Source organism: Podarcis pityusensis, assembly GCF_964106645.2.
Source record: "Podarcis pityusensis genome assembly, chromosome: 4".
NCBI lineage: Eukaryota > Metazoa > Chordata > Lepidosauria > Squamata > Lacertidae > Podarcis > Podarcis pityusensis.
Window position 1 is genome coordinate 95,550,368 of NC_138027.1, and position 27,792 is coordinate 95,578,159.

A 27,792-nucleotide genomic window follows, 5' to 3' on the forward strand; every position below is an offset into this window, starting at 1 on the left:
TGGCACTTTCTCAAAATACCAAACGTGCCCATTGTCCCTGAAAGGTTGACAACCCCTGATGTGGTTCAATCTGTAAGTGTTAAGTACTTTCTCTGCAAGGTTGGCCCGAGACTTATTGCTGCCTTAGGTGAAGCCTAAGATGGCGATGTTCCTCCCTGCATTTCATGCACGGAAGTTGACCGAACTACCAATTCAGTCTTAACCACACACGGTGGCAGTAAGCTAACTTAGGGGGAGAAGAGGGATTTACAGTAAAGTCAGATATTTCAGAGAAGGAGGCAGCCACAGATTGAATGATATGTATGGTTTCTTCCTCAGAGTACACAAGAAGCAACTTTATACTGAGTCAGACCATTAGTTCCTTATATATATATATATAATTTTTATTGATTTTAACATATAAATTATAAAATGTACCACAAAACTTATGACTTATACAATCTTTTTTGACTTCCATCAGCACCTCTGATAAGCCACCGTTTTAAACACTTCTTATGCATTTCTTAACTTTATATTGCCTTTACATCTCTTAACAAATCATCCTTCCCCTTATCCATTTTGGCAATACTTCCAGTAATACTCCTCACAAAACTTATTGCAAACCTACAAACGTCGTCTGATCTTCACAAATACTTTTTAAATAGTCCGTGAATTTACTCCAGTCTTCCGTGAATTTCTGGTCCCGCCGATTTCGAATCCTTCCTGTTAGTTTATCTAGTTCTGCATAGTCCATTAATTTCATCCTCCATTCTTCAATCGTCGGTAATTCTTCTTGCTTCCATTTTTGGGCCAATAATATTCTTGCTGCTGTTATTGCATATAAAAAGAGCTTATATTCATTTCTATTTATATCACTCCCAACAATGCCTAGTAAAAATGCTTCTGGTTTCTTTATAAATGTATATTTAAACATTTTTTTCATCTCATTATATATCATCTCCCAGAAGCTTTTCACCTTTTTACATTCCCACCACATGTGATAAAATGTTCCTTCTTTTTCTTTACATTTCCAACATTTATTAATGACTTTATACATTTTCGCTAACTTGACAGGTGTAATATACCATGTATACATCATTTTCATCACATTTTCTTTTAAGGCATTGCATGCAGTAAATTTTAAACCTTCTTTCCATAATTTTACCCAATCACTCAGCTGTATATTATACCCAAAATCCTTGGCCCAATGAATCATAACCGACTTAACCTCCTCGTCCTTCAGATGCCATTCAAGCAGCAATTTATACATTTTAGACAAAATTTTAGAATCATTATTTAATATCTCTAATTCAAACTTTGATCCACTTTCATCAAATCCTTTCTCTTTAGAGTCCTGAGTCAGACCATTAGTTCCATCTACCTCAGAATTGTCCATACGGACGGACAGCAGTATGCTGCAAGATTTCACACAGGGTTGCCTTTCAGCTGCACTTGGATATGCTGGGAACTGCAACTTTCTGCCTGATCAGGCTGATGCTCTTCCACTGAGCGGCAGTCCTGTTGCCAGCGGATGCAGCCATCTTGTAGGTCCCAGTGCTAATGTGTTTGGGGTTTTGTTGCGCTTCTGTTTCAAGGTGCAGTCATTTATGGGAGTGAAGTGATTGTGATAGCCGGTTAACCACAGCAGTTTAATACATTGCCCGCTTCCTGCAGCTTGAAAAGATGTAGCATAATTTTTGGCAATGTATTCAGGCTTGTGGCAGGTTAGAGAGGTTATGAAAATACTAATAATAATAAAAAACATTTACTAAATAATTTATTCAGGTGACTCTGTCCATGCACTCATTTGTTTAATGAAGAGAGATTGCCTGTCAAAGTAGATATGAATGACTCCCATTGAAAATGCCACGTAAGGTAAATGTTCAGGTTGTATCTGCAGAGACAGCAGTTTGCATTATCTGAATGCTGGAGCAAAGAACTCTTAAAGAAGAAAAATTCCTAAGTATTGAGGAAAAAATAGAAAAATGATGGGTTTTGTTATGCTGTTCATGGTTTTCTTTTGTTGTACATGGTGGCCAATGGCCATTGGAAGAGTGTGCCTTTGGGCGCGAGGTCAAGCTGTTGGATGGTTGCAGTGCCTGCTGTGGCTGTAGAAACTGATACGGGATAGGCTTGCTGTACGTCACAAAAATTCCTGACGTCCTGGTTTTTGGGTGTAAAAATGGCGTCGGGGTGTATTTGGTGAATTGGCAAAATGTCAAGGAAAACCCAGATGTATGGCAATGCGATGGAAAAAGCTTTAAAGGTTCCCTAAAAAAGCTAAACAATTATGGTGGTTTCCTGAGAGGTTCAACAATTCTGGGGTCTTTTTGAAATTCTGGAGAGACATGTTTTGTTGCAGCTGGGGCAGATGATGGTGTTGGGTTGTGCTGCTGCAGATACGCCATGGCGTATTCTTTATCTGCACTCTTCCCAGTGGCCATTTCTCTTCTGGTCACTGCTATGGATGCACAACTTCACTGCCTGTCTTACAAGCACTGTGGTTGTCTGCAAGGAATTCTGACATGGCAGGGTTGATGTTGGCAGCCTTCATGGCATGTTTGCAGACATCTTTGTAACACAGATTTGGTCTGCCAATTGGCCTGGTGCTGGGAGCCAGCTCCCTACAGAGCACGTCCCTGGGGATCCTGCCATCTTCCATTCTGTGGAACCGTCATCTTGGTATTGGACATTAGCATTGCATTCCCCTATGCCTTTTTGGCAAAGCATGTGCTGATAAATGGAGTGCTGGCAATGTCCTGACCTAATATGTTGGTCTTCATCAGGCTGACGGTAAGGCTGAACTCCCTGCAGACTTGGGAAGAATGCTTTATGAGTCTCTGTAGAGTTTCCTTGGACTGTGCTGTCAAGGCTGAGTCATCTGCAAGCAACATCTCTTCGATAAGGATCCGCCACACTTTTTTCTTGACACAGAAGCATGCCAGGTTGAACACACACACACACACACGGTCGCTCCTTGTATGGATATTCACACTATTATCAGTCAAGCTGAAGCCATATGAGAGCAACAGGGAAAAATCAAAGAAGCAATCTACAACAGACCCTCCAAGTGTCCCTGTTTTCCAAGGAACAGTACCGGATTTACAGAAGCCATCACAGATTTTGATTTGATTCTGGAACGTCCCGCTTTTCCATAGGCTGTCCCTATTTTCATTGGAGAAATGTTGGAGGGTATAGAGTTATGCAACCCCTGAGCCAAGGAGAAAAATACCTATACAACCTTTAGAAGACATCTGAAAGTCTTCCCTGTATGGGGAATATATTTTTTAAAATGTTTAATGTTTTATTAGGTTTTATATATGCTGGAAGTTACCTGTCAACAATACATGAAAACTTTAAGGGCAGAAATTGATAACTTTTCTTGGTGCTTCTTGCATTATCAAATTGCTCTTGAGTTATGCAATCCAACGATGTTCAAATCAATGGGAATGTAGCTATTGAAGCCAGTAGGTTGCAATTTCACCCAAACAAAGCCATTGCTCATCATATGTCAATGCATCTAAGGCGGAAATGTGCTTCCTCCCAACATTTTCTGATTGTTTGGCATTTGTGGTTAATGTTCATTTCCTGGCTAAGCGTAGTCACTTCTTTCCATCTATGAATTCTCTTAGATTCTTTATTACCCTTTCTAAACACGAGCCAACCTATCAGCATCTATACTCAGGGGGCTTCCCAAAACTGCCTGAGGTGGAAGACATAATGGTGACCTCTCCATAGTCCACTTCCAGAAGCCAGCTGCATGGGCAGTTGAATCGTACTTCAACATTGGTGATGTGATAGCATCCTCCATCACACCTGCAACTGTGTGCAGATTAGAAGGCTCAGGAGAGGCCATGCGACAGCAGAAAAGAGTGGCTGGGGGCTTTGAAGCAAGAAGATGCAGTTGCCTGAGGTGGTTGCCTCACTCTGCCTAATGGTAGGGTGGTCCTGGCCATACTCCAAGCATGAGATTACCAGTTGTGTATGCAGTAATGCTATAGCTTCTCAGATCTTATAAATAATGGCTTGGATCCAGAAAAACATGGGTGGAACTCTGTTTGTGCAAGGCTAGGCAGAGTCCCACCTTCTCCTTTCCTTGAACACCATAAAAAGCAGCACCAGAGAGTTGGGGAACCTCTGAAATGGCATGCGATCTGGTGGTGGAGTGGGAAACTGAAGGTACCCCTATAGCACGAGCTGAAGCACACTCATACAAGGGAACTTTCTGCATCCAAGATAATGTTCCTGTTCAAATATCCTAAAGCAGCACCCACATTTTGTGCCATTTCATCACTGATAGTGTCATGTGATGTCACGGTAAGCTTATTGTCCTAAATCTCTTTCAGTCATGCTTCTGAATTCTTTCCACGTCTTCAGTACAATTCATATTGTTGCCATTTGCCGCTTTAATTTGTTAAGTTGGTTCTGAGTTTTCAGGCCTGTCCTCTAAAGCCTCTTTATATCAATTAAACAATTCCAGGCTGCAAATTAGAACTTTATGCGTTCCCTTGCTAAACAGCTGTTTGCAGAAAAAAGTAGTAGATTGTGCACTGTGCTTTGGTAGAAAGATAAATGAATCTACTTTATTACAATTCTTCCATCTCTCCCACGGGTCCCTTTTCTAGGCCAGTATAATATCTGCTATTAAAAAAAACCCAGATGCTTCTGTTATCAAAAGTTTTATGTGGGGTTTGTTCAGGGTGCTGGGAATTGCAGTTCTGTGAGGGCTCTACTAAGAATTTTCAGCACCCTTCACAAACTACAGTTCCCAGGATTCTTTGGGGAAAACCATCACTGTTAAAGTGGTGTAAGAGTTCTGTAAGCTATGGAGGAATTGGTCAAAGCCTGGTACAATTTCCCCCATACCCGTTAGGTTAAGTGGTGAGAGAGAAGGTCCAGGCTTAGGCATAGATGTGATGAAATGGGCATCTGACCTTGGTAAGACAAGCATCCTGTTTTTCAGTTCTCATTGTGTACGTGACTCAACTTCTACGTTTGCGTCAAACGTAGGCGAAGAAATGCCTCTGTACAGTGGTACCTCGGGTTAAGTACTTAATTCATTCTGGAGGTCTGTTCTTAACCTGAAACTGTTCTTAACCTGAAGCACCACTTTAGCTAATGGGGCCTCCTGCTGCCGCCGGAGCACAATTTCTGTTCTCATCCTGAAGCAAAGTTCTTAACCTGAAGCACTATTTCTGGGTTAGCGGAGTCTGTAACCTGAAGCGTATGTAACCTGAAGCGTATGTAACCTGAGGTACCACTGTATAACCTTGTGTAATCTATGCACTGTTGGAATGCACCTTGGTGTCTTCCTCAACAGCTGTTGCCCTTTGCCAAATAACTCTCCTACTGTGTTTCTCATGGGAAGTGGAAGTTTTTCCCCATGACACAATGTATGGTGTGCATGTGACCTTGAACGAAAATGTCCTCTTTATTTTCTTGATGACGGACAAGTAAACTGGATGCGCTCTCTGCTTCCTCTCATAGGTCCTTGCCCAGAGCTCCCAGGTTTCACTTTTGCTCGGGGTTTGCAGGAATATAAGACAAGTGTGGTGACAGTGCACCTGAGAGCCCATTGCACAACTGCCCTGTCCAGACCAGCAGTCATTGCAGGGAATGAAGTAGCAGAAATGATTAATGGGTTTTGTGACCAAAAGATCATTTGCTTTTGGAAAGTGACAATGAGAAATTCCAGCCTTATTACAGCTTTGAAAGTGACTTGCTGTTGTTAGTTTTGTTCTTGCTACTGTGCCTATTATACACACAGAGAGACAGAGAGACACACACATTAAATGGGCTCAATTCAATGAGAATTAAGATTTTAAAATCCCTTCGACCTTAGTGAACTGTATATATGCTTAACTCTATTTAATTTTGACTGGACTGTGCTCTATAAACATGTCAATCATAAGCAGCTAAGGTTGTAGTCCTGTGCATGTTTGCCTGAACACAAGTACCATTGAGCATATTGGGAGAAATGTGTGCAGGAGAAATATGCAAAAGATTGCACCAAAAATTTCATAGGAATACTGTGTGCATTGCATCCAGTTAGTTACTGCACACTAATCCTGTATCTCTAGAATAATAGTTCAAGTGGCAAATGTTGCTTTATTTTCTTTCAGAAATTCATTTCTCTGTTAGATTTTCTTGAGAGCTTGTGATACGTAATTTCAGCAAAAAATAGGAATGGAACGAAATTGCTTTGCTCTGGATACGTTAGATTTTGGTACTGGTGGTGTGATATTTTTGTCTGCTTTATCAACACATGTACAGATGGATAGTTTGGTTGCTTGCAAAATCATTGCCCTCTCCCCACTAGAATCTGGAAGGAGCTGTATGTGAAAACGTCCAAAGGGAGCCATCTAGTGTCTTAAAAAGCATGCTACTCAGCAGCAGAAAAAATGAGCAGGAACAGGCTGGGAAGCTTTCTAGTAGGAAAGCAGGAAGAAGCAAATTACCAGTACAATTGGAACAACATGCCTTCACTGATGGCTCACTCATATGCATGTCCACTTAGAAGTCAGTCCCATTGCAAATTCAATGCGATTAGTTTCAGGTTGGTGTGTAATAGGGTTGCGGTCTATATCTGGTCCCCCTTCCCATCTCCTCCCCTCCCAACTCACAAGCAACTGTGAAGGATCCCTCCACAATAGGATCCCACTGTTGCGAATGACTCAACATCTGTTCCAAAATGAGTCTCACTGTGCTTCTGTTGGACCTGGAGCCACAGGGGTGGGGTGATCCGTGCAGGGGGGTGGAGCATCACATGGGGGCACTATGATAATCCGTGCACAGGGGCGCCGCGGCGAGCTGCCCACGGAGTCCGCCTGGCGGACACAAGCCCCATGCTGCCATTTCAGGCAGCGCAGGGCCCTGAGCAACTGCGTCACTCCCAGGAGAGATGCATGGCTTGGGTGGGCTGTAGGCGAGGCCCCACGGTAAGTGCCGCCCCCCGCGGTGGGCCATTTTGTCACCCCCTCGAGGGTGACACCTGGGGCGGGCCGCACCCCCCTTCCTACGCCCCTGACCATTTACAGGATCTCTTATCACAAAGTGACCCCAAAGAGATACTTTTTGTGCAGGGCTAGGGCCAGTTTGGAGGGATTCCCAGACAAGGTGGGCTCTGTTAGGATTTTTATCCATCCGTGCTGTTCCAGCAGTAGCACTATGTTTTGTGTATATCATGTGCGTGCCTGAGAGAGCGTGAGACAGGAAGTCTCAGCACTGTTGGAAGTTAGTTTCACTTCTGATTGTGTTGCTGTTCTGGACTGATGCTCAAAGAGCACAGACGTGCTGATGGATTCTCTGCATATATAGACTGTAAATAAAGTAGTTTTAGAACTATGATTGACTCTTTCTTCTGCTATGACATGCCAGCAGTGCTCCTCTCAGGAGGGAGGGGTCGCTTATTACCGGTCTCTCTGGACTGAGAGAGATTTACAGCCAGGGAGGACCACTAGAGAGATGCCCCAGTGTCTTGGGAAGTTGGCGGCCTTCCCGGGCGTGTTTCCAACAGGCTCTGGGGTCACCCTTGCATCACCCTTGAATCACCCTGCGCTCCCCCAGCTCCCTGGGAGTGGAGGGCTGGGTGGCCAAGCTGCAGTTCGCACTAACAGGAGAACTGTCAGGCAAAGCATCGGCTGCCCCTGCCCTCTTTATAGGCCCTGAGGTTGTTCCGCTGTACGCCATTTGCTCATTCACAGATAACAGGCCATTTTTATCCCATTGAGGGAGGTCAGTTTAATGTATATGTTTTTTCTCCTCCGAGTTATTTTATTGTGCTGAATCTTACTGGAATATTGTATCTATGGCAAATGTTTGATATTTGATCGAGTTTCTCTTTTCCCTTTCCTTTTTAACCCCACAACCACCCTGGGAGGTGATTGGCTCAAGATCAGCCAGTGAGCTTTATGGTCTGTATGGGGATTTGTATGTATGGGGATATGTATGTATGGTCATAAGGTCGGCGGTTCAAATCCCCGCGATGGGGTGAGCTCCCGTTGCTCGGTCTCTGCTCCTGCCAACCTAGCAGTTCGAAAGCACGTCAAAGTGCAAGTAGATAAATAGGTACTGCTCCGGCGGGAAGGTAAACGGCGTTTCTGTGTGCTGCTCTGGTTCACCAGAAGCGGCTTAGTCCTGCTGGCCACATGACCCGGAAGCTGTACGCCAGCTCCCTCGGCCATTAAAGCGAGATGAGCACCGCAACCCCAGAGTTGGCCACGACTGGACCTAATAGTCAGGTGTCACTTTACCCTTTACCTTTACAAACCAGTCCCCACATACAGAATACACTCTCCATGCTAAACAGCATCAAACTACAATATTTTAAAACTAGGATGTTTTACTTCAAGCCAAAATATTGGCAGATAACTTTCTAATGAATGCCCGAAACTTCACATTACTTATGCCGCCACTTCTGATAGAAGCCAATAACGAGCAAATAGGAAGCATTACTCATAGTAGCTCTCCCCGCAAGATGAAATTGTGAATCTCTGTATCTGAACACAAGGCAGGAAACAACCTGCTGTGTCAGCAGATGATATTGGCAAGATTACGAAAGAGCCCAGAGGATGACCAAGGAAAATTCAGAGTGCATAGTGCCCTCATGTGGACAGCAAAATAATTACCATTCACAGTGACAGGAAAAAGCTTAAATTCAGTTTCAGATTCTGTTAGTAGTTTGAATTCGAAAAGAATCACAAAATGATGTTGACTTAAGAATGGGGAAAAGAAATTGAAAGAAACCAGAATTAGGAGATTCATGCATCCCTAGACTCCACTGAGCTTAAACTAAAAGCTAAGCTTACACTTTTTGTCTGTAGACTTCCCCATCAGCTAGTTCTGCACTGTGGGCTTAGCTAATGTGGAACTATCTACTTATTTGCCTCCCTTTTCCAAGGTTAGGTTTAGTTTAGGTCCCTGGCTGAAGTTTACTGCAGCCACTCAGGGCTTCTCTGCTAGAGGAGAGCTGCAAGTTTTTACAGGATCCTCTCTGGAAACCAAGGAGCTGAACTGCAGATTTCTAAAGGATTACCCAGCTAAGATTAGAGCAGCTCCTGCAGATACCCAGTTGCTATACCCTTGTTTCACCTCCAGCTGATGAATAACTCAAATGATTAAATATCATTCATCTTCTACTCACACTGACATTTAGCTCACCTGTCTGCTTAACTTCCTTTTACCTTCATGCTTAGTCACTTGGGTGGAGATGCTACGCAAGCTGGATCTTCTCCCTTGCACTAATCCTTTGCTGATGGGTCACAAATGGACTGTTTTCAAAAAAATAAATCAATAAATCCCTTCTCTTATTACAAATTGTGCCTTGCAATGAGTAGCTTTGGGAGAAGGCTGGACATGTTCGGTAATGTTTATGGCAGATGCTTCTGAACCTGCTGTCTGAACTGGACATGTAGATTATGCGTCATTATGAAGATGGTTTTTTTGGTGAGGCTCACAGAGCACCTAGGCTTAATCAGCTGAGAACTTTAGATTTTTTCAAGGACCCCTTATTCCCTGAACTGAGGTAGCAGCTTTTTTGTGTGCAATGGGGCAGGGTGGGGAAGCCATCCTTAAAAAAAACCCCTGATGCCCCACTTATATCACATATGCTTGCTTTTACTCTATGTTTTTGACCTAGCCCACTACTGAGTACGTAGCCCTGGGCTCAGGGGAGTGATGCTGTCTCCCCTGCCCTGCCCCCTTGGTGTACAGGGTTGCAACCTAACTGGGAAGGAATCTGAGATGTGCCGAGGTGAAAGCCTGCTGAAATAGCATGCCATCGGCTGTGACATTCCACCCTTTTAATTGGACTCTTTAATGGACTCGAACTACTGTCACGAGGAAAAAGCACACTGCACATGCTCAAAGGCACTTTTCTTCACCATCCCATGGTCTGGCATGTAAAACGGATTCCGGGGCTAAGCCCTGGTATAATTTAAAAGCCACAGGTGTCATGAATTTGTAACGCAATGTACAGAAAATAAAATGCAGCAATTGAGATTTGCACAAGTACATGCTTTACTTCTATGGATTTTAAATTAAAATAATAATAATAATAATAATAATAATAATAATAATAATAATAATTATATCCTGCCCTCCCCGGCCAGAGCTGGGCTCAGGGTGGCTAACACCAATAAAATTACAGTAAAAGCATAATAGAAAAAAAACCAATTTAAAATTCAGGTTAAAATGCAATTTAAAATGCAGCCTCATTTTAAAAATAGCCCATAGATCAAGACCATAAGGGGAGGGAAACATAAGGGTCAGACTGAGTCCAAACCAAAGGCCAGGCGGAACAGTTCTGTCTTGCAGACCCTGCGGAAAGATGTCAAGTCCCACAGGGCCCTAGTCTCTTGTGACAGAGCATTCCACCAAGTCAGGGCCAGTATTGAAAAGGCCCTGGCCCTAGTTGAGACCAATCTAACCTCCTTGAGGCTCGGGACCTCCAAAGTGTTTATGGAACTTAAGCTCCTCCGTGGGGCATATCAGGAGAGACGGTCCCGTAGGTACGAGGGTCCTAGGCCGTATAGGGCTTTAAAAGTCAAAACCAGCACCTTAAACCTGATCCTGTACTCCATCGGAAGCCAGTGCAGATGGTAAAGCACTGGATGAATGTGATCCCGCGGCAAGGACCCCGTAAGGAGTCTCGCTGCAGCATTCTGCACCCACTGGAGTTTCTGGGTCAGCTTCAAGGGCAGCCCTGAGTAGAGCGAGTTACAATAATCAAGCCCAGAGGTGACCATCGCCTGGATCACTGTGGCCAGATCAGGGTGAGAAAGGTAATGGACCAACTGCTTAATACGGCAGAGATGGAAAAATGCCACCTTTGCTGTGGCTGCAACCTGTGCCTCCATGGAAAGGGAGGCATCGAAGGTTACACCCAAGCTCTTGACAGAAGGCGCTGGCACTAATTGAGCCCCTGCAAGAGATGGGAGTTGGCCCCCCAACCCCATGTCGTCCCGACCCAGCCAGAGGACCTCTGCCTTCAAAGGATTTAACTTCAACAAGCTCCCGCACAGCCATCTAGCCACAGCTTCCAAGCATCTGGTCAGTGTGTCTGGGGCCGAGTCAGGGCGGCTGTCCATCAACAGATAAAGCATATTGATGACAACTCAGCCCAAAGCTCTGGACAATCTGGGCAAGGGTGATTGTCTTCTTGCATCTGTGGCAGAAATTGCTGCTTGAGGGAGATGTAGATTTGACTGAAGTGCATTTCTTATTCAATTTGCATGTGAATGCTCTGATTCAGAGATCCATATTGCTCCTGAACTGAAGGAGGAGGGTTGAATGAGTTGAACAGCAGGCCCCCTTGCTATTAAGAGATTAGACAATTCCTACCACCTTATACTTCTGTAGTTGATAAAATGATATGCCATGTATCTCTTGTTTCAGTTTTGCATTTAAGATGAAATTTAAACATTCTCTAAGGACTCTTCCACACTTGTCTTATGCCTAGAAATCACAGGTCCAAGCAGTTTTCCATTTGCCCCACCTTTTTCCCTGGTAAAGCCCCTCTCTTCAGCACAAACATCAATCTGCTGAAAACCCAGTTGCCATTTGCTCCAATTCAGCAGTAAAGATGAGTTTTCCCTGGGGGGAAGCAGCAGGACAAACGGAAATCCTAAAGACATCAATGACTGTTTCCCAACATACTCCTTGAGATACAACATGGACCGGTCTCATTCCATTCAAAATTTAGGTGCCTGGATGAGAGACCACCAGGGAACCATATCTATACTATATGCTGCTTTGGGCTCCAGTGATGGTACTCAATGATACGGAGTACCACCACCTCTTTTTATGCCGCCATTGGTAGCCATTTTGTGCTGGTACCTGCAACACCTTTATCAAGACAGGAGTACCAGCACCTAATTTATTACCCCTTAAAAAAAGCACAGGTTACTGGTATATGTTTGTTAGTTGCCTTCCGAGAAGACATTCTAAAAAAGGAAGTATAAATCCTTAAAACAAAAATAATGAAATCGCCAAAAATAGATGCCACAGCCAGCAGGTTCAGTGGTTCAGCTGCATCAGAGTGAGGAACGAATAAATGCCTTAAGAGCTATTGGCACATCATGGTGCTTTTCCTCCAGGTATGCCTCCCCAGTTCATAAAGTACTCTCCTTCTTTGTTTGTTTTTAAATGTTGCTTTTTAAATGTTGTTTTTAAATGACAGCATTGAGCCTTAATTATTTTCTGCCTGCTCCTCACTTACTAATAATGCTATAAAGTTCTATTGATTTTAATCTTTCAACTTCCGTTGTTTTATTGAAAGCCACCCTGAATGTTCTAGAATGTTCTAGACAAATGAAATAAAAAGCTTTCCTTGTATCATTTCTGAAAGGAGTGCTACCAATAAAATGATATGCCATGAACACACTCTTCACACTTTTGCCAGTGTGTCTTTGTTATGCATAGAAGCAGATGCCCCCCCCCCCCCGTTCCCAGCCAGCAACTGTGGTCCTCTGATGAGGCGCTGTTGCGTACCTCCGAGGTGTGCGTAGCATACAGCCTAAACTGGGCTTTTAGTGTTGCAACTCCAGCCTTCTGGAGTTAGCACTTGAATTCAGGCAAGCAGCTACTGAAGACAATTTTTGTGTGACCCAGCCAGTCCATGGAATTAACTGCATAATTATAAAAACAAAACAATTTTATATTTCATTGTACAATGCTCCAATAACTTTTAGTTGTGAACCAATTTATAATTCTGCAAAATAAATGTGAAACGGTCAGGGCCCTGCTCATTTTGAAGGGGAAAGTGACCCAAACCATACTAATATGACTTTCATATCTGATGTAGCACACAAGATTGTCTTGAGGTGGGTGGAAAGGGGAGATGAGTTTCTGTAAAGTGACCCTCACACAGTGTGTATGGTTATTGTAAAGTGGAGTTTCTACAGGACCCAAAAAGAACATGGACATTTAATTAGTTACTGTTTTACTCCCTGGTTTTAACAGGGCCAATTGAACTGAGGAAGGCACAAAGTGCCAGCAACAATTTCTCCACCTCATTGATTTGCCCTTAGGGGATCCCAGACCCCGGTTAGGACTCTGTAACCCACAATCTCCCACTATGAACAGAAACAAGAAACTGTAGCAGTTACCGCCTTTTAAAAATGTTCCTTTCCAGCCACAGAGACACGCACAAATTGAACTAAACAACTCTAGGCTGATAAGAAATTAGGCCGGGATGGTAAACTGAGGAATGTTGTGCTCCATGTCTTTTCACTTTTGCTTATTTAGGTATTTGTATGCTGCAAGGCAAAAAACCAGAACACCTTATAGTGCAACATGCTGAGTGTCATACCAGCGACCTGTGGCACTGATACATGGTGTGCTAATGGAGGCTCCGGTGACAGGGTTCAACAAGTGACCTTTTTCAGTCCACTTCTGCGACCCTGGAGGACAGCCCTGCAAGGTAAAGTTTCCCACCCACCCTTTTCCAAATATACCTGGCCTCAGAACACCAGGTGCTTTCAGGTAGAGCTATGAGGGGGAGCAAAGGGTGTGCGGCGCAGGAAAATATGTCTGAGGTATGTAATAAAGGAGCTAGGAGTGGGACCCATAACCCCACGTTTCAGTGTTCCAGCTAGCCATGTTGACTGTCAGAACATTCCATTATTCTCCACCCCACAATGTATGTTCCCAATTCTTTGGCCACCCTTCTCTCTGTTGGTTTTTCTTTATCTTAAAGTGGTCAATGATGCTAAGCAGGAACAGGGTTGATTAATTGAAGCTCACAGGTGTATGTTTGCAGTTTGACTTACTGTATTTTTTGCTCTATAAGATTCACTTTTTCCCTCCTAAAAAGTAAGGGGAAATGTGTGTGCGTCTTATGGAGCGAATGCAGGTTGCGCAGCTATCCCAGAAGCCAGAACAGCAAGAGGGATTGCTGCTTTCGCTGCACAGTGATCCCTCTTGTTGTTCTGGCTTCTGAGATTCAGAATATTTTTTTTCCTCCTCCAAAAACTAGGTGTGTTTTATGGTCCGGTGCATTTTATAGAGCGAAAAATACGGTACTTAGCTTCACACCTGTGGCCTCTTGCCTATTTGACTAATTATTTTCTGCACCGGATGCAGGAAGGGATGTGATAGGATAATTGTTTATTTGAAAACTGTATTTAAGTTGATTAATATTTTTGTATGCTGCTGGTGAGGAGGAGTGATAGCTTGCAGCGTTTGCATTATGTTTTTGAAATAAATCTAAGCAAAGATATTGCGGACAGCCTTTTATTTTTACGCCACTGCACACACTTTGTGTTGGCACAAAAGTCCAACACTCTCCACTTAGGTTTTATTCTGCCCCCTAAAGATTTTGTGTAGATCTGCAAATTGTGGGGCTCCCTGAAGGATGCTGATATGGATGGGGCTATTTTGGCTATATCAAGACCAGCACCTGGAGACTGAGTTTGCTTTTGGTATACAGTCCAGAATCCTGCCCCCGGCCATCGCTGGGTGGGCTTCAACCACCAACCTTCTGGTTAACAGCCAGATGCATGGATCATTTGTGCCACCTGAGAGATATATGTGGTTATGGAGGACAAATGGAACACCTAAAAGGCTGGATTGAGCAGCTGGAGTACCAAGTGCCTGTAACTTACACTGTCAATTTTTTCCAGTCATAATTTGCTCACTCTACCACAGGAACTCTCCATTCTACTAAGGAAATAAGAGGCAGACTCACTATTTCTATTGCACATCCAAGAATGGCATGAGATTGCTGAAATAGATTTCTTTATTTCTGAAACATTCCAGATCAGCAGAATACAAGTTGTAATCAAGTATTAAAATCATATCCCCATAGTAAGAAAGCATTGATTAGTGCAATTTTTTTTTCTTGCAAAAGGTCTATCAAAAAAGTTTTACTTCCATGAAAACCTGTTTGTTTTCACCAAACACAAGTGTTAATAAAACATTGCAATTTTATTCTTTATTACAAAGTATCGAAACCCAACCATTTAAGAGACCATCGCATCTTTCAAGTGCAATGCAGTTTACGCCCTCTTTATAAATACAACACCCCCGTGATAATAAATTAACATTGGAACAAGGAAATGAGAGACAGGTTCGTGTTGACCAGGAAGTCATGGCAGTTTCGAGCAAATACTTTAGTGTGTGCTCTCACAACATAAACATACAACACAGCTGTCATCTTGTCCATCATGGCCCCAATCCAACAATATATGTACTCAAGAATAGACCTGGCATGTGATGTAAGGGGGGGGGGATACTCTTTTTCAAGTCCCAAGAGTGGGGAAAGGTCTAAATCCAGACACCTCGCCCCATCTCTCTAACATACACACAGGCCCAAGAACAGGTGAACTGAGTATCACCAAGAATCTGACTGGAACTGGATGTGACTTCTTAAGCAGCTGAAAACTATCCATAATTCCCCCATGCAGTTAGAAATATGTGTATGCATGTCTGCATCTGTGCGTGGATAGCTGTAGCTGGATTTGGGGAGATTGGCATGGTTAGAAACATCTTGAACATAACAGTACCTTACTATTAAAAAGTGGGGGGGTAGATTTATGGCACACACAAAATGCTTTGATACCCTATGATTCAAGCAAAATGTGGGGGTGTGTGTGCAAAAATACACTCCCTTGGAAAGGCTACAAAAGAAGAAGCAGGTAAGGATATGGATCTATTTTGTCAATTTGCAAGGGAACTCGTTAAAGCAACAAAAAGTAGTACACAAATCAAAGAGATCTGAACACTGTTATGGCAAAGCACCCAGAAGTCACATTTTGGCTCCCCCCAGTGGGATACTTTATGCATGTGTTTTTAAAAACCTAAACCATAATGCTGCAACGTTAATTTGACAACACTGCTGTTTGTTTGTTTTTCTGAGCAAACAACTAAGTGTAATATGTTTAGTGAGCAACGACAATGACAGAAGAGTAAGAAACAGCCCTGTGTTATTCATCCAGCCTCTCACAGTTATATTTACCCAGCCAGCTGGGTAGGAGAATCTGAATTTCGGCTCGACCCATTGTCAATAGCAGCCATCCCTCCAGTTGCCGTCCCGTAGAGTACTAAGCGAAGAAAGAGGTTTTGGCGGCTGGAGAAAACTGTTTCAAGAAACAAACCATAGTTCAGGGTAAGCACTGGGGAAAAGAGTGACAACACACATTACAGAGAAGAAACTACTTTGTCGATGCATCTGTTTGCCTTTCACAATGCAAAGGATGAGGTCAAGAGAGCCTTTTGACTGCGTGACTGTTCCCGTGAGGAAACAGCTGAGGCTATAGCTTCAAAGCACATTTTCCCCACTCAAAGAAGTTTGGACACTGTAGGATTGCTGGCAATTTTAACTCTGAAAGCAGTAAACTACAGTGCCCAGAATTCCTCAAGGGAAAGAATGTACTTTAAAGGTGCAGTGTGTAGGCAGCCCCAGTTATCTATGTTGTGTAGGGAAGGATATCAAGAATCAAGGTAGGAAACCCCCGGAAGATGTTACGATTCCTAATATCTAAAATGACAGATTCAAGAAACACTAATAAAGAATTCAGAATTTCTCTTCTATTTTTCCCATGGACTAAACCAGGGGTAGGCAACCTAAGGCCCGTGGGCCAGATGCGGCCCAATCGGCTTCTCAATCCAGCCCACAGACGGTTTGGGAATCAGCGTGTTTTTACATGAGTAGAAATTGTCCTTTTATTTAAAATGCATCTCTGGGTTATTTGTGGGGCATAGGAATTGGTTATTTTTTTTCAAAATATAGTCCGGCCCACCACATGGTCTGAAGGATGGTGGACTTTTTCACAGTTTAAAAAGGTTGCTGACCCCTGGACTAAACTGTCAACTGCAAATTGAGGAAGGACCACTAATCTACACCTTGTTGAAACTCATTTCTCCTCAGCGCTACCCCACTCCACCCCGACATGAAAAAATGCCTATGCTGCTAGTGGTAGATTTCAGGGGCCACTTCAGAGGAACAGAGGTATTAAATTATAGCTTAAGAGAAGGCAACACACAGTATCTGTCTGTCATCCCTACAGAGTTTGGAAAGAGGCTTTAGCCTTCTTTTCATTTTTAAAAATGAACCATCATTCTCAGATAAGAGGCTTCTCATAGTCCCTCAAAGATGGGACAAGTAGGTTTTTCAAATACAACAAGACACATGAAAATTTTATGCAAAGCTGTGTCAGTGGGCTTCATCCACATACAGTGTAGTGGGCCCAGAAAATATACATGTTAACCATGCATCACAAGTGATGAAATATGCGGTGCAAAATTAGTGATTCAAAAGGTTAACAAATGGCAACGCAGAGGCACTAAAAACACTCAGTTTGGTCTACAGTTCAATTTTTTTTTTTAAGTATTAACAGAGCTGGGAGGTTGGCTGAATCACAAGGTCCATGATGAAGGTACACGTCTTCCAGATTATGTATTAAGTCTTCCTCACGTAACCATTTTACCATGTGGTACATGCTAAAAACATGCTCCATGTACATACCATGCATTTGAAGCACACGGCTTCTCTCAAAGAATCCTGGGAAATGTAGTTTCCCAGCACCCTTAAACTATAGCTCCTACAATTCTTTAGGGGCAGTCATGTGCTTTAAATGTATGGCATGTGCGCAGCCATAATTTGTGAGGTACTGCTAAGAGAGACCATTTTCTCAACAGCTGTAAACATGCAGAGTTCCTTCCAAAATATGAGTGAGCTTCGAATCCACCTTTCCCCCCCTCCCCCGCCCTTTTTTCAGTAATTTTGGGAGACATGGTAGCTCTGTGGTAGATTCAGCAACTGTGTGCCAATGATTTTGCAGATTTCCAGACAGTGTTTTTGGATAGACTGTCCAAGGTAAGAGGTACAGGTTAATATACTTTACTGCCAATTATAGAAGGCTTCCCTGCATCTCCCACATGCTACTATTTCAAGAACGATGCAGGTAAGTTCTCCCTGACCCAGTGCTGAACCACCTTAGCAGCAATCCATGCACACAGTTAAGTTGCTCAAATCCTACTGAAGCCAAAGGTATTTTTAAGCTGCCCAGCGGTGCGCCAGAACTTAGCCCTTGGGTTGCTACCTTTAATTACAGATATCTAACATTTAGTAACACTTCATTATCAAACTATCAACACAATTAAAGTGGATGTTGAATTGTTAAATGGCTCTTGGCTTAACGAAACGGGATAACTTAATCAGGGTTCTCCCCAAGGAAATATTGCACTGCAGTAGCTGACAGTGTTCCAGCTGCTCCATTAGAAAAAAAACAAAACATAGCTGGTCTGCACGACTTGTGACCTACAAAACCAGGCACAGCTCATCAGCCACAGGAACACAGGGTGAGGCCTCCTTCTATTGAGTCAGACCATTAATGTACCTACCCAAGCATCGTCTGTCTCATCAGGATCTTTCCCATCACATGCTACTTTTAGTTGGAGATGCCTTAAATTGGTCCTGGGGCCTTCTGCATGCCAAGCACATGTCCTACCGCTGAAGTATGCCTCCTCTCCAATGCGACGGGCTCTGCTAGGGGCTGTGTGATCTCTATTTGCTGCTCACTAGCAGACAGCATTCTCTTTAGTGGGTCGCAGGCTACGTTTATACGATCCCTGGCTTCCTTTTGCTTTAAAATATTCTTAAAAGGAGGGAGTTGGAAAGCACTTTTCTTATTCTTCTTGGAAAAGTCTGCTGATCAACCCCGCAGAAGAGCAGAACAAGAGTAGGCCTGACTCTCCAAGTCAACTGCAGCTTTGTTTGGGCAACTCTCAAAATCTTATCTCCAGTTGGTTCAGCTGCAGTCAGGCAGCAAAAAAAAGGAGAGAAAAAGTCTATTTCCCTCAAAAATTACACATGGCACAGCGTAATTTATTTCTGAAGGATATAGAAAGTGTTGCATGAAAGGGACTTATTGCATATTATTTAAGGCAATTTCTCACTCCTTTTTTGCCCGCGGCAGGTGCTTATTTAAAGACTACAACATCCTGTTCTCACATGGGCCAACCAAATACCTGTGGGGAAAGGCACAGGTGGGACCTGAGCACAAGAGCATTCTCCTTTGCTGAGGTTTCCAACAACAGCTAAATTTGTGGGGAGTGAATCCTCTAAACTAAAGTCTATACTCAGCCCTAGAAAAAGTGGTCATGTGAGGCTTCTATTATGGGCTCAGGTGGTGGACAAGTGCATCCTTTTTAGGTAGTCCATAAAGGCAGCCCTAAAAGGGACGCGGGTGGCGCTGTGGGTTAAACCACAGAGCCTAGGACTTGCCGATTGGAAGGTCGGCGGTTCGAATCCCTGTGACGGGGTGAGCTCCCATTGCTTGGTCCCTGCTCCTGCCAACCTAGCAGTTTGAAAGCACGTTAAAGTGCAAGTAGATCAATAGGTACCACTCCGGCAGGAAGGTAAATGGCGTTTCCGTGCGCTGCTCTGGTTCGCCAGAAACGGCTTAGTCATGCTGGCCACATGACCCGGAAGCTGTACACCAGCTCCCTTGGCCAATAAAGCGAGATGAGCGCTGCAACCCCAGAGTCGGTCACGACTGGACCTAACAGTCAGGGGTCCCTTTACCTTTAAAGGCAACCCTATGCATGTTTACTCAGAAGTAAGTTGCAACTTGTTTTTCTTTAATCACCCTCCGTCCCCCGTAACAGAGTTGGTTATAGCTTCAAGAAAAAGTATTGATCTACAACACACTTGTTAAGCTAAGGCATTATATTCAAATCTGCACTGTTCAGCCTATATCCATTTGATACCAGTTTAGCTCTCATGACTCTCCCAGAGAATCCGAGCTATTCCAGGGCTGCAAACTCTCACTCAAGAGATGTCCAGCCTCCTCCTGACAGCCTTACAGCTCTTCGGAGAGCGCTGATCGCTCAACTAGCTGTCCAGTTGCTGCATAAATACACTCCAATTTTTCCCTTTAGCAAGTCAACTCCTACCTTCGGATTGGCTGTGCAATTTTGCTCCTGGGTATGCTGCTCCCCCCTATAGCCAGGGAAGGCCTTGGGAGGCCACTGCGAGCTGCAATGCTGGCGTTTGCAGTCTTGTTTGGCATCGGGATGCCTGTGTTGGAGTGTAGCTGTAAGTTGCCGGACAACGGAACACCACCGCCGCTGCTGCTGCTGCTGCTCCCTTGAACGGTTGGGCTGACATAGGCTGTGGCTTTGAGAGGCTGCCGAACCGATATTGGAAAGTGTCCCACACTGTGAACTCTGTGTTGAAGTTGCCCTGGAGAAGGAACTAGAGAAAGGGAGTGCAAATAAATAAATAAATAAATAAACAAACAAACAAACACCACAAAAAACCCAAGGGTTTACGGGTCTGTGTGCCACAGAGATCCACACCCTCCTGAAGGCAACCCTAGACTTGTCAAATGCATTTATAGGTCAAGTATGTAAGACAATAAAGCCAGCCCAAAAGATGGCTTCAGGCTGCAGTAACCTAGAAAGAGACAAGGCTTTGTTCCACGTATATTGTTAATATTTCCTTGCTGTGTTTTGCTCAGAGCAGCATTTCGCCCTCGCAAACCTCCAGTGGAGCAGGATAGGCCGAGAAATTGCAGATAGCCAATTACAAGGTTATATTGTTATATGCCAAGTTTTCTCTGTCATTTCGTTTTATTTTATATAACACTTATGTCACGCAGACTTCAACGTGCACCAATAAAAGTACAGTGGTACCTCGGGTTACATACGCTTCAGGTTACAGACTCCACAAACCCAGAAATATTACCTCGGGTTAAGAACTTTGCTTCAGGATGAGAACAGAAATCGTGCTCCGGCAGCACAGCAGCAGAGGGAGGCCCCATTAGCTAAAGTGGTACCTCAGGTTAAGAACAGTTTCAGGTTAAGAACGGACCTCCGGAACGAATTAAGTACTTAACCCGAGGTACCACTGTATTGTACTACAGTACATGAATTCAGAACCATTTCTTTTTTTTTTTTTTAAAGAATATTTATTCCAATTTTAAGATTACAGAAAAAGAAAAAAGTAAAAAAGAAAAAACAAATCACATACATCCTACAAAAAAAAACACAGTACAAAGAGAAATACAAAAGACAAAAAATCACAATAAAAAAGTAACAAAAAATCAAATTAAACCATTAGAACCGTTTTCCCATTTACTTGTTTCCGTGACTTCCTCTCACTTCTCTGCTTTGTATTCTAATTTGAATCGTATCTCCAGCAAATCCTTCTAACCTTCTTTTCATTTACTTATTTTAACATTCGAAAGTATTTAATTCTCCTCTATCTTTATTTTACACTTCTTATTTACTTATTCCATTATACTCTGTCTGCCAATACGGTCTAATATTCTTCTCCAACCTTTTCTAACATTCTTTTATATTACAATATTTCTGAAGATATGTTTTAAATTTTTTCCAATCTTCTTCCATCGACCCTTCTTCTTGATCTCGAATTCTGCCGGTCATCTCAGCCAGTTCCATATAGTCTATCACTTTTCTCTGCCATTCTTCTCGGGTAGGCAATTCTTGTGTCTTCCAGTATTTCCCAATAAGTATTCTTGCCGCTGCTGTCGCATACATAAAGAAATTCCTGTCTTCCCTTCGCACCAATTGGCCGACCATGCCCAAGAGGAAGGCCTCTGGTTTCTTCAAGAAAGTATATTTCAATACCTTTTTTAGTTCATTATATATCATTTCCCAGAAGGCCTTGATCTTTGGGCACGTCCACCAAAGGTAAAAGAAAGTACCTTCATTTTCTTTACATTTCCAACATTTATTATGAGGCAGATGATAAATTTTTGCTAGCTTGACTGGGGTTAAGTACCACCTGTAAATCATTTTCATTATATTTTCTCTTAAGGCGTTACAAGCCGTAAATTTCATACCTGTGGTCCATAACCGTTCCCAGTCAACAAACATAATATTATGCCCAACATCTTGCGCCCATTTAATCATAACAGATTTGACCATTTCATCCTGTGTATTCCATTTCAACAGCAGATTATACATTCTTGACAGATTTTTAGTTTTAGGTTCTAACAGTTCCGTTTCCAGTTTAGATTTTTCCTCCTGGAAACCAATCTTTTTATCTAAGTTAAAAACCTCCCTTATTTGATAATAATGCAGCCAATCTCGAACTTTAGTTTTTAATTTGTCAAAGCTCTGCAATTTTAATTTATCTCCAACTTGTTCTAAAATTTCACAATATTTTGGTCAGTTTGTCTCCATATTTGTTTTTTTCAAAGCCTTAGCCTCCATTGGTGACAGCCACCTTGGTGTTTTACTTTCCAACAAATCCTTATATCTCACCCAAACATTAAATAATGCTTTCCTGACAATATGATTCTTGAAGGCCTTATGCGCTTTAACTTTGTCATACCATAAATATGCATGCCACCCAAAGACATTATCGAAACCTTCTAAATCTAAAATGTCCACATTTTCAAGAAGTAGCCAATCTTTCAGCCAACAGAAAGCGGCTGATTCATAGTAAAGTTTAAGATCTGGCAGGGCAAATCCCCCTCTTTCCTTTGCGTCTGTAAGTATCTTAAATTTTATTCTAGGCTTTTTGCCCTGCCAGATAAATTTGGAAATATCTCTTTGCCACCTCTTGAAACAGTCCATTTTATCCACAATTTGTAATGTTTGGAACAAAAACAACATTCTAGGCAATACATTCATCTTTATCGCTGCAATTCGGCCCAACAATGATAACTTCAATTTTGACCATATTTCTAAATCCTTCTTCACCTCTGACCAACATTTTTCATAATTATCTTTAAACAGATTCACATTTTTGGCAGTCATATTTACCCCAAGATATTTCACTTTATTAACAATTGTTAATCCTGTCTCTTTCTGAAACCTCTCCTTCTCTATCTCTGTAAGATTTTTCTCTAATACCTTGGTTTTCATCTTGTTTAATTTAAAACCTGCTACTTGACCAAATTCTTGGATTGATTGTAACACTCTTTTTGTACTAGCTTCTGGCTCCTGTAATGTCAAAACTAAGTCATCGGCAAAAGCTTTCAGTTTCTACTGTTTAGCTCCGAGTTGTATACCTTTAACCAATTGGTCTTTTCTAATCATATTGAGCAGAACCTCGAGGACCGATATAAAAAGCAATGGGGAGATTGGGCAACCCTGTCTTGTTCCTTTCTCTATCTTAAATTCTTCTGTAACTACATTGTTCACAATAAGCTTAGCTTTTTGTTCCGAATAAATTGCACTTATACCATTTTTGAAACTTTGGCCTACCCCCATCCCCTGCAAATTTTTCTTCATAAAACTCCAAGAAATGTTGTCAAACGCTTTCTCTGCATCTACAAATATTAAGACAGCTTTAGTATTGATATTAACTTGCAATTTTTCCAAAATATCAATAATGTTCCTAGTATTATCTGACAGATGTCTCCCAGGGAGAAAGCCCGCCTGGTCTTTATGAATCTCTTTTACCAATACATTTTTTAGTCTTTTAGCCATCATTTCTTTCTACTTCAGTAGGAGCCATTGGTGCCTATCCCCTAGAAAACCCTGGGAACTGTAGCTTGGCGAAAGTGCTTCAGATCCCTTGTGTACCTTGCAGAACTACAACTCACTTCATGCATCTCGCGGAGTGAACTCAAGTCCATGGAAAATTATGCCGCAAAATATTGTGTTAGACTTTTAAGGTACCGCAAGGCACTGCACTGCCTTTGCTGCAATTCCCAGGGGAAGCAACTGTTGAAAACCGGTCCACATCAGTTCTGTGCATCTATCTTAATCCTAACACTGGTCCCCTAAAGAATTCTGAATTCATTCTGGCCAGTTCCAGCAAGTCAAATTCTTACTCAGCTAGAATTTTAAGCCAGACTGATGTAAATATCTGACACCCTTCAAAAATATTGTCAAGGTAGAACACTGCTACTCAGTATCTGTTACTTCAAAAAACCACATCCCCTCAGCTTCATGTTTCACAGCTAAAAAGTGACAGTACAGATTTAGCAGCACAATCTAAATTTGGCTTGGTACAAATTGTCACTAGGAATCAGCGCTAAAGCACCCAAGACATTATGCAATTCTGCTCTCTGGTGGCATCAGCTGCTGTTTTATTGCACCAACTTGATGGAAAAGTCATACGGCAGCCTCAAGACCTTGAACTACCTTGTTTGGCTGAGGGGAAGCTGTTTGAAAGTCACCTTCCAAAAGGCAGAGGAAGTGTGACAAAAAAGTGAACCCCCAAACTACACAGAATTCAGGTACCTTTAAAAAACTAAGAAAGGGGCAAAATAGCACCAAACCACATTTACCCTCTCTATATATTGATTTTTTTCTCTTTCAGTGCCAGGACATTTTAACAGACTAATCGGTTTGGACTAATGTATACATTCCTTGTATGTTAAACAGAACCACACTTGAACCTCGCCACCCCCAATCCTTTATAAAGCTTAGTAACTTGTTCCTGTTGAATGTGTAAAATGGTTTTTTTAAGCACACAAACAATTTTGACCCTTTAGGAAGGGGGAAAAAAACCATTAAAATGGCTACAGCTTTTCTAAGCCATACACAAATGCATGCTAAGAAAACCCAGACATGTCTGGTATTAAAGGATCACTGCCCATGATTCATCCCAGAATACTGGTGATTTAAAATATAGTGGTACCTCGGGTTAAGTACTTAATTTGTTCTGGAGGTCTGTTCTTAATCTGAAACTGTTCTTAACCTGAGGTACCACATTAGCTAATGGGGCCTCCTGCTGCCGCCGCGCCACCGCCACGCGATTTCTTTTCTTATCCTGAAGGTACTATTTCTGGGTTAGTGGAGTCTGTAACCTGAAGTGTCTGTAACCTGAGGTACCACTGTAAAGTGCTGTACCCTGACAGCTTCCCATCCCACAATGAAATATAAAGATTTCACACTTACTGCAGGACTGTATTCTTGATATCCCGTTACCAGCTCCATGCAGATTAGAATCAAAGCTTAGGCTGTTCCTCACAGTGATGGCAGGGCCAACATTGGTACTGAGGGTTGGGGTGCTGGGCATCCGAGCCAAGTTTGGCATGCTCCTTCGGAGCTTGTCTGCAACAAAGGCAAATCATTGTCACCATTAGGAACCGCTTGTGGTCAAGTCGCCTCTCACCAAATGTCTCATAACATAAAAAGAAACTCTCCTTGACTGGGCCCAAGGAGAACTTAACGTGACATTCTGTCCTCCGCAATGGCAACAACGGCTGCATTTCAGCAAGGCAAAATTCCACCTACTCCATTCTCTGTGCCACCTCTAAGAGGAGCTATAATACTACCACCACCTAATATCCCGAGTCTTCCGCGGCCTGGTATGATGCCAGCGTTTAGGGAAGCTTTTAATGTTTAGATTCCTGTATTTTAATATTTTGTTGTAAGCTGCCCAGAGTGGCTGGGGAAACCCAGCCAGATGGGCAGGATATAAATAATTTATTATTATTATTATTATTATTATTATTATTCACGTCCCAGAAGTTAACTTGCTGGCTAAGTAAGGTACTAAAGGCAACAGCTGCTCTGACTCTTTGTTCCCAGTATCTGTAGATCCGCTGTCTTAAGAGCTGCAAGAAATTAAGTTAGGGCAAAATTATTTTGACATTGAAAAGTCGAAGGTACCTAGTTATATGCTGTTTTTGTATTTACATAAAAAACCATAAAAATTATTGGGCAAAGTTCAAAGTACTGTCAACAGTAGAAGTGCTATACACTAACATGGAAGGCAAGAAACCTCCCTGGATGAAGGATAGCTTTTCCTTTATAATATGCTCATGCTACCTTCAGACTCTTGATTATACTCCCGATAGAGCCAATGCGTATGTTATTGCAGCCACATATAAGCCTCTTCCCCAGGGATAGGGAATGTGTGGCCGCCAACACCCATTCTTGAACCATCTTAACTTTGGAAACTGAAGACCATAAACCTGCCTAACACAACATAGGACCTCCCCAAGTTAGATGCAGCCACCAGCCACGGGCTACACAACCATTCTGTTGTTCCAGCCCCAGCCAACCAACAGAACATGAGGTTTGTTGAGCCATCACACAGGGTAGGTCACCAAACTTGGCTTGGTGGGCCATATTCAGTTTCACAAGTCAACGGCAACGTAGTATGTACATGACATTCAAACCAGCCACACTGGGGGTGGGGGGGAGGGGGATTCTCCTTCTCCTGCCTTTGTGATTCTGGCATTGCAGGGGGGTTGGACTAGAAGGTCCCGTCAAACTCTATGATTCTATGAAATGCCCACCTCCTGCCCAGTGTGGTGTAGTGGTTAAGAGCAGTGGACTCATAATCTGGTGAACCGGGTTCGCTTCCCCGCTCCTCCACATGTAGCTGCTGGGCGACCTTGGGCCAGTCACACTTCTCTGAAGTCTCTCAGCCCCACTCACCTCACAGAGTGTTTGTTGTGGGGAGGAAGGGAAAGGAGATTGTCAGCCGCTTTGAGACTCCTTAGGGTAGTGATAAAGCGGGATATCAAATCCAAACTCTTCTCTTCTTCTATTTGTCATACTGCAGCTAGATTTAACAGTGTGAGCTTGTGTTACGGCCCTGCCAGAAGCTATTTGCCAAGAATGCAAAACTGCACACTGAGAACAATAGTAACTAGTTTACGCATGGCTGCTTGAACCCAATATGCTGCTTTGTGACAAGACTTCCACTTACATAATGGGACTTCCTTCTCCTTTTCTCCCTGATTCAGCCTCCTGCACACCCTCAGAATCTTTTCCCGCGGTTTGGGGGAACCTCAAGAGTAGATTTGGAGGGTGCCCAGGGAGAGGGAAGGCTCACTGCTTGCAGAGAACACTGCTTGTGCAGCACTGGAAGCAACCCAATATGTTACCTTTCCATAGAGATGTTTGCTACAGTTGACACCAGTCGTAGTGACAATTAGTAGAGTGCAAAGGCATTAGCATGCGTTATTCAAGACCACCAACGGGGTGAGAAGGAAGATGATGAAGTAAAGGGAAGCCATGATAAGCTAAGTAAAGCGTCCATGCTAGAGGCAGTATACCTGCTAGAGTATTAGATGCTGGAGGGGAACAAAAAAACTGCCTCCATGTCTTGTTCGTCCATTTCTAGCAGGACCTGCCTGGCTACTGATGGCAGGGATGGTCCTGTGGTGAATCCAGGTGAAGCCATCTGCTTCAAGCAGCACCATGAACATTGTGGGAGGAAATTGTTGAAGGCAGGGACTGGTATCTGAATGATGTTGCATGTACCTGGTGATGCACCCGGAGGGGGCCAATTCAGGCAGCGAAATGTTTTGGCCTGACACCAACCACATAGAGCAGAATGCTGGACCAAATGAATATACAGTCCAATTTAACAGATGTCTTCATAAGTTCTTATGGAAGGAAACAGGTGGGATAAGAAAAAGAGAGAGAGAGAACCAGGGTAAGGGGATAGGAAAAACTGCTTCCAGAATGATGCCACTATGCTAGATTAATGTGGGATATAATGACAAAAAGAACAGCAAAACTCCATGACAGATGATCAGATAGAAAAGGGAGAGAAACTTATTTTCTTAGGACTACATTTACAACATATTTAAACAGCTTCTGGGCACTGATCACCGTGATCACTTATGATGCATTTATTATTCATGCTTATTTTACATAGCTATTAACTTCTAATTAATAATATAGGTTCAGGGACCTGTTTCTACAGCTAGATATTCAGCCTGTATAATTAATGTAAAATGATTGAGAAATAAGAATAATGTTTAACGTTTACTTAGCGCTTTAGGGTGTTCAAAAAAAAAAGAGTCCTCCATCCATAATCACAGGAAATCTTACAAAGCATATATTATTATTATTATTCTCCAATTGCAGAGGGGAGATATAGCAGCTTAAGCCTGCCTGCTCCGTTAACGGCAGAGGTAAAAC

At 42.8% G+C, this 27,792-nt stretch overlaps 1 protein-coding gene and 1 long non-coding RNA gene across 4 annotated transcripts in view; one reads left to right on the forward strand and one right to left on the reverse strand.

Annotated features, from left to right (window-relative positions):
• Positions 1–27,669, forward strand: LOC308475921. Its single transcript, XR_013985535.1, has 3 exons — positions 1–72; positions 13,225–13,399; positions 26,423–27,669. It is a non-coding gene; the product is annotated as an uncharacterized lncRNA (long non-coding RNA).
• SLAIN1 (SLAIN motif family member 1) overlaps positions 15,886–27,792 on the reverse strand; it is a 38,494-nt gene continuing 26,587 nt past the window's right edge. For all 3 annotated transcript variants that reach the window (XM_081003101.1, XM_081003100.1, XM_081003099.1), the window contains 3 exons: positions 24,805–24,960; positions 19,876–20,176; positions 15,886–16,055 (listed from right to left, as the gene is read on the reverse strand). In XM_081003101.1, the coding sequence (XP_080859227.1) occupies positions 15,980–16,055; positions 19,876–20,176; positions 24,805–24,960 (533 nt within the window). In that variant the 3' untranslated portion in view covers positions 15,886–15,979. The remainder of the gene's footprint in view (positions 16,056–19,875; positions 20,177–24,804; positions 24,961–27,792) is intronic.